This window comes from Lynx canadensis, chromosome A3 (genome assembly GCF_007474595.2).
Source record: "Lynx canadensis isolate LIC74 chromosome A3, mLynCan4.pri.v2, whole genome shotgun sequence".
In the NCBI taxonomy this organism is placed as follows: domain Eukaryota; kingdom Metazoa; phylum Chordata; class Mammalia; order Carnivora; family Felidae; genus Lynx; species Lynx canadensis.
In genome coordinates, this window is record NC_044305.1 from 32,090,092 (window position 1) to 32,097,358 (window position 7,267).

At 36.8% G+C, this 7,267-nt stretch overlaps 1 protein-coding gene across 1 annotated transcript; it reads right to left on the reverse strand.

Moving 5' to 3' along the window:
• Positions 1 to 6,049: 6,049 nt before the first annotated feature.
• LOC115510330 (transcription factor BTF3) lies at positions 6,050 to 6,891 on the reverse strand. Its single transcript, XM_030310075.1, has one exon. It carries the CDS (start codon positions 6,781 to 6,783, stop codon positions 6,295 to 6,297), a length of 489 nt encoding a protein of 162 aa, XP_030165935.1. The 5' UTR covers positions 6,784 to 6,891; the 3' UTR covers positions 6,050 to 6,294.
• Between the last annotated feature and the right edge of the window lie 376 nt (positions 6,892 to 7,267).

Genomic DNA, 7,267 nt, shown 5'->3' on the forward strand with positions numbered 1-7,267 from the left:
TGTTTGCTGTTTTGTTTCTTCTATTCCTTTACTGGCATTCCAGTCAGTTCTTCCCACAGTTTTTATACCCACAAAGATATGTAGATATAATGTATATACTTGGTGACTTGGTGTGAAGAAACACTCAGAAATTGGAGGTGGGACTCATGTATGTAATGCCTGTAATAACTCTAACAGGGAATCCTGGATTAAGAGGTGGTGAAGATGAAAACTAGCTCAGTGGCTATGAAAATACCTTGTACCAAAGAATCCCTGCCAGGAGCTCCAGAGTAATTTATGTGCACCAAGGATAAGAGAGGAGGCCTGGTGCTAAAATGTGCCTGAGTTTTATCTACCTGATCTGTTAGGTCTGTCAGCCGGCTGCAGCTATTACAACTGATAAGATGGGACTTCAACCTGGGCTTATCTGTAGTCATGGAATCTCCAGGGAGAAGTTATGATCCATGACAATCCAGAAATTAGACATCAGAGACCCAGCAATACACTTGTAGAGCTTATGTTTTATCTGTTGCCAAGTTTATACTGGGGTTTTGTAAGGTGCTGAAGTATAAGTTTGCATTCTTCATTCTTGTAAGGTGCTGAAGTATAAGTTTGCATTCTTCATTCAAGTAGACTCCACTCTTTATGCCATATTTACAAAGAACTCTTGTACCATATTTATTTCCCAGTCCATCCAGGATGGGTGGCATGTGCTTAGGAAACATTTGGTGGAGGAAGAGTCCCTCACATCAGAGATGGTTGGTAGATGAGCCTTAATTGTTTCATGTTCTTGTGATGGCATTATTTTCATTCAATACATAAAGTATTCCAAGATATTGCTAAATGAATCTCTTCTTGGCTCTCTCAATTCTCAATGTCTCTTTATGATCAACCCAATAACATCTATGTATTTTTATTTTTCCTAGTTGAAACACTTCAAGAAATGTCAGGCAATGATGTGTTATGTGTATTATCCCACTTACCACAAGTTACATATATATGTATACATATACACACACATATATATGTATACATATATGTGTGTATATGTGTATATATATATGCATGTGTGTGTGTGTGTGTGTGTGTGTGTGTGTTTGCAAATGTATGATTCTGGTAAATGTGAGAAACAGGAAGAACAAGCCTGTGGTTTCTCCTTAAAATTTTTTTAATATTTATTTATTTTTGAGAGAGAGAGAGAGAGACAGAGCGTGAGCAGGGGAGGGGCAGAGAGAGAGGGAGACAGAATCTGAAGCAGGATCCAGGCTCTGCGCTGTCAGCACAGAACCTGATGCGGGGCTCGAACTCACAGACTGTGAGATCATGACCTGAGCCAAAGTCGGATGCTTAACCGACTGAGCCACCCAGGCGCCCCTGTGGTTTTTCTTTTAGTAAAGTAAAAAGGAGGTAGAATTTCTGTCTAGTTGGAAGTAATGGTAAACTCTAGAAATCACGAAACTTAGATCTCCCATTGGCTTCGGAATGATCTGTATTGTAAACAAGGATCTTTGATCAGTGAATTTGTCTGCTGGTCAAAATATTCTGGGATGAATTTCTTGGCTGCAGAATGATGGAATCCAACAGACGGAGAAAAGCAGTCAGTGTTGTGAGACTTCTGCTATCTCAAAATGAGATAGCCTTTAGCCTTTGCAATAGTGTCATGTGATGGAAGGTCATGTAGACACACATCAAAGGAAAATTGTAGGTGATTTAATATATGAACACAAACTTTGCAATTCCTGGAGTTTGTGTAATCTCTAAGAAACAGGTTGAGAGCAGAAGGAAGGACTAGCTATGAAGATCCTGTATTATACAAGTGGGGACTGTCTCTTCACTTGCACGTCTCTCCTGCTTAGGAATTCTGGTAAACTGGGCGGGAACATTGTGTAGACAGAAAAAGAAGCAAGTTTGAAAAATCTGTGGAGTAGACTTCAGGAACTACCAGCAAACTATTATTCTACTGGTGGGGATTTCTCTGATAAAATAAACATCTCTTCAAAAGTTTTAATCCCTTTGTGAAATAACACTGTGTAAAGTAATATTAATTAAAGTACTTCACCATGTGAGCAGACAGTCTCTGAGGTTGACACACACAAATACGTATGTAGGGAAAAGGATTTCCCTTACCAAAAAAAAAATGCTCCTCTGATAAGTATCATATTTGGAACCTCAACTGCGTCCCTTTAGTAGGAAACTGTTTTGGCTAGTGGTCATTCCTCATAGACTTTAGTTTATCTTTAGGAAACCCATAGTATTTGCTTTCCAGGTAAACTTTTGTTATATTGAAATATAAGATACATACAGAAAAGATTACAGATCATAAGCATACATGTTCATAAATTTCCACAAAGTGAGCACTCCTCTGAAAACACACCCATTATCAAGATAAAAAGCATTGCTATATACCTGTTAGCCTTCCTGTGCACCACCCCACTATTCTGACATCCATCCACATGGATTAATTTTGCCTCATTTTGAACTTTGCATAAGTGAAACCACACAGTAATTTTGTTTGGATTCCTATCATGTTCATGAAATTCATCCATGATGTTACATGTATCAATAGTTCATACTTTTCATTGCTGTATACTGTTCCACTGTATCAATACAACACAATTGGTCCATTTTACTGCTGGTAAATGGCTGAGTTGTTTCCAGTTTTGGGCTATTAACATTCTTATATATATCTTTTGTTAGACATAGTACTCTTTTCTGCTGAGGAATGGAATTTTTGGATCACAAAGCATGTACATTTCACCTTTAGTAAATTAACAAAAGAGTTTTCCAAAGTGATCATTCCAATTTACAATTTATCTTACAGTGTGTTCCTGTTGTTCCACATTCTCACCAACACTAGGTAATTTTAGTTATGCTGGTGGTTGTTCAATAATATCTTGCTGTGGCTTTAATTTGCACTTCTCTGGTCGGTGATGCCTGCAAATCTTTATATGAATATTGGTCGTTTGGATATTCACTTTTATAAAATGTCTGTTCAAGTATATTACCCATTTTAGAAATGGTATTGTCTCTATTTTCTTTGTTAATTGGTAGGAGTTCTTTATATGTTATCGAGGAGTCCTTTCTCATGTATGTGTATTAAAAATATCTTTTACTCAGTGTCTTTCCTTTTCCTGTTTTAATGTTATCTTTTGGTGATGCAAGTTTTTACTTTAAATGAAGTCCTATTTATCAGTATTTAACCTTATTCCTCGATCTGCTTGGGCCCATGCCAAGGGAATAAAGATATTCTCAACACCACCTGTTGAGACACCCACCTACTAGCTTCCGGAAACTTTACTGTTTTATCTTTCATGTTTAGGTCGATGATCTACATGATATCTGGTGTAAGTCCTCCAACTTTGTTTTTCTTTCGGATTTCTTTTCCAAAGAAGAAATTCTGAAGAATTTCCAAGAAAATCTTGATCTTTTGCATTTGCATCTCCAGTGTAGAATCAGCACATCAATTTCCATAAAAAAAACCTGCTGAGAATTATGATTGGAATTGTACTGACTATAGATCATTTGGAGAGAATTTATATCTTATGATATTAAGTCTTCCCATCTGTGAACAAGGTCTGTCCTTTCCTTTATTTGGGCATTTAATTTCTTTTACTAATATATTATAGTTATCTGAGAGTTTGCAATATATATCCATGATTTATCACTGTTTAATATAAACTTTATATAAGTTATATGTAATACGAATTCATAGTTTTACTACTTCCCAGAGCATTTATCACTCCCATGTTTTATATCATGGTTTTCTTTTTAATGCCACATTTACTGGAATATACTTCACATGCAGTAAAATTCACCCTTTTTATGTATACAGTTCTATGAGTTTGACAAAGACAGGCATTTAATACCCACAATCAAGATACAGAATATTGCCATCACCACAAATACCCTAAATATTTCCTTATGTGTCTTTATGATCAATATTCTCACCCCAGCCCTTGGCAACCAAGTGGTATGGTTTTTGCTTTTAATAGTTTTATGTGTTTCAGAACGTCATCTAGATGGAATCATACAGTTAAACAAGTAGAGCATTTTGTGAGTGGCTTCTTTCACATGGCGTAATGCTTTGGAGGTTTATGCATGTTGTTGCATGTATCAATAGTTCATTCCTTTTTATGACTGAGGAGTATTCCATTGTGTGGATCCATCACAATTTATTTACCTATTCATGGGTTGATGGACGTTATTTAAAGTTTTTGGTGATTATGAGTAAAGCTGCTATGAACATTGTGTAGAGGCTTTTGTATAGACATATGTTTTTATTTCTCTTGCAAAATACATATCTGATAAAGATCTTGTGCCCAGAATAAATAAAGCACTCTCACCACTCAACAATAAAAAAATAAACAGCTCAATTTAAAAATGGAAAAATGTTTTGAACAGACACTTCTCAGAAAATACATGGATGGAAATAAGCACATGAAAAGATACTCTATTATTAGTCATTAGAAAAATATGAATTAAAACCTGAATGAAATATTGCCTCACACTATTTGAAAGGCTAAAAATAAAAAATATAAATGACAAAACCAAATTCTTATGAGGACTCTGAAGGAATTATAACTCTTACATTGCTGGTGGGAATACAACGTAACCAGTTTGGTTTTATTCATTCCAACGAAATGATGCCACAAAATATTATTGTTTTGTATATAATATTAACAATATTAACAAAATTAGTATTAATTATATTTACTCACCATTTATAATTTCCATTGTTCCTCATTTTCTCCTTTTTTTCCTCCTTATTTCTGTCTAGAATTATTTTTCTTCTACTTAAACAACTGTAGTACTTCTCTTAGTGGAAGGGTGCTGGTGACAAATACTCTGTTTTTAGTTATCTGGAAAATTATTTATTTTGCCTTCACTTTTATAAGGTATTTTCTCTGCATATATAAATTGAGGCTTGTAGTTTTCTTTTAGCACTTCAAATAATTTACTCAACTGTTTCCTGGCTCCCATCGTTTCTGTTAGGAAGTCAGTCATAAATCTCATTGTTTTTGTGGCTTTTTTGAATCCAGATTTCTGAGCTTTATGGAAAAAAAATATTTTATTTAAACCTTAAATGATCCTCATATTTTTTCTATAAAAAGAAGGCATATGCTCAATATGTGTTTCAAATTTATAAGAGAATATTTGGTGGATTCATTCATCCATGAATATGTGCCTAGCTTCCTAAACATTTAATCTTGCTTAGTTTCACAAAATCCCTTGGAGATAGGGAGTAGCTGATTTTCTAAATGAAGAAGATGTGGAGTATAAGGCTTGCCTGAGCTCCTTCCCAACCCCCAACCCCCCACCCCTCCACGCCACAATCCAGGGAGAAGGGCTAGATAGCTGAAAGTAGAACCCTGCAATGGAACGTTAGTTTTCAGATGCTAGAGCTTTCGCTCTTCTAAAATACGATAATGACCAGGCCTCTCTTACTGGAATAGGGTTACAGAAATTACTCCTTCACTTTTACGTGTTTTGAGGCTCACAATGAGAACCTAATGGATTGTGGACAGGCTCCCTTCGTGAACACACAAGAACCAGGAGAAAGAGGATACAAAGCCATTGACTAAATGATGCAGCTGCTGATAACCTCTGTCTAGTTTGTTCTCTGGAGTCCTGGCATTAATTATATAAACTAAATAAAATGAAATGGTGTTTCTTGTTCTATATTTTTTTAAAGGAAAAATATGAAAAGATGATATAGAAATAGGACGAGAGAAAATAAATCAAACTTAGCTTGGTTTGCTTAAGAAAGCATGTTATTTGTGGTGATGGCCCAGAATGTCCTATATGCAAAGCTGGGGACCCCTTACTCTGAATGCTATCTGTCTTATATACCGCCACAAAAGTTTGATCATTTATGAAGTGAAATTAAATTTTTATAAGTGAAAAGGCCCTTATTTCCTTGTCTTGTCATGTTGGTGTGTTTAATGGAATGGCAGGGAGAGGTGAATTAACAGGATATTCTATGTAAGTTTTGTTTCACTGGTTTCAGCCAACATTGTATTGTCATCTCCACTTTTTTTTTTTTTTTTTTTTTTTTTTTTACTAGGCAAAGAACTTTATTAATCTTGTTTCAAACTTTATTCCCAGGCTTCTTCAGCTTAATTAGCTGCAAAGAATGAATTGTGTATAAGCAAAAACTGAAAAGAGCTGCAGTGTCCAAGGGGCTTGGGCTTAAAAATATTAGAGATCTAGATTTTATCAGATCCATGAACAAAATTTTTAAAAAGCAGTCATAATATAAAATAGCAGCTCCCAGTAACTTCTTCAAGTTTTATCTTCTTCAGAAGTTGACTCAATTCAGTTTGCTTCATTCTTGGAAGCTTCATCAAAATTCTCCACAAGATCTGGAACTTCATCATCATCATCCTCTCCGGTAGCAAGTGGTGCCTTTCCATCCACAGATTGTTTGGGCAGAGCTTCAGCCAGCCTTCTTAAACTAGTCAGACTGTCTGCACCAAGTTGGTTTAAGATACTGGGTAACATTTCTGTCAGCTGCTTTGTCTCAGCATGGCCTGTAATGGTGAAAGTGTTCGCAGCCAGGGATGCCTGAACTTTAGGGTTGTTAAAGTGGATCACTGTTCCTTGGTTTGTGAACATATTCACTTCTTCAATACCAGAGATATTGTTTACTCCTAACTTCTTTAAGGAGAACTGAAGTTTTTTATCATCTGCTGTAGCTGTTCTATGAACCACCTTCTTCTTTCGGCGAGCAGTTCCTTTCCCACCAATGCGCACTTGTGCTTGCAGTTTGGCGAGTTTCTCCTGGTTCATGATAGTTTCTTTCATCTTGTTGGAGCGGAAATGGGACCGCGCGGGGGACTAGGGTAGGCGCTCAGGGGGTCTCGGGTGGACCAGCTGAGATTAGGCGCACACACGCGGGGACGCAAGATGGCAGCTAGACTGTCATCTCCACTTCTATTTCAGTTCTTCTTCTTTTTTTAATTGCCAGTGATCAGTAAGCAGTTGTCACTCTTTTTTTTTCTTTTGTAATATTTATTATTTTTGAGAGAGAGAGCAGGGAAGAGGCAGGGGGCGGGGGGGGGGGCAGAGGATCCAAAGCAGGCCTTGCACTGACAGCACAGAGCCCGATGCAGGGCTGGAACTCACAAACTGTAAGATCATGACCTGAGCGGAAGTCAGACGCTTAACTGACTGAGCCACCCAGGCGCCCCTCTATGTCCATTCTTTCTGTTGGCATATTCATGGGTTACCATTCTTTTTTTTAGTAGTACTTTCTTTAGATGGGGATCAGAACTCAATGTCACCCAGA

What these genes read in the sequence shown, in the direction of transcription:
- LOC115510330 (XM_030310075.1), bottom strand. Translation starts at nt 6,783, where the DNA reads ATGAAAGAAACTATCATGAACCAGGAGAAACTCGCCAAACTGCAAGCA.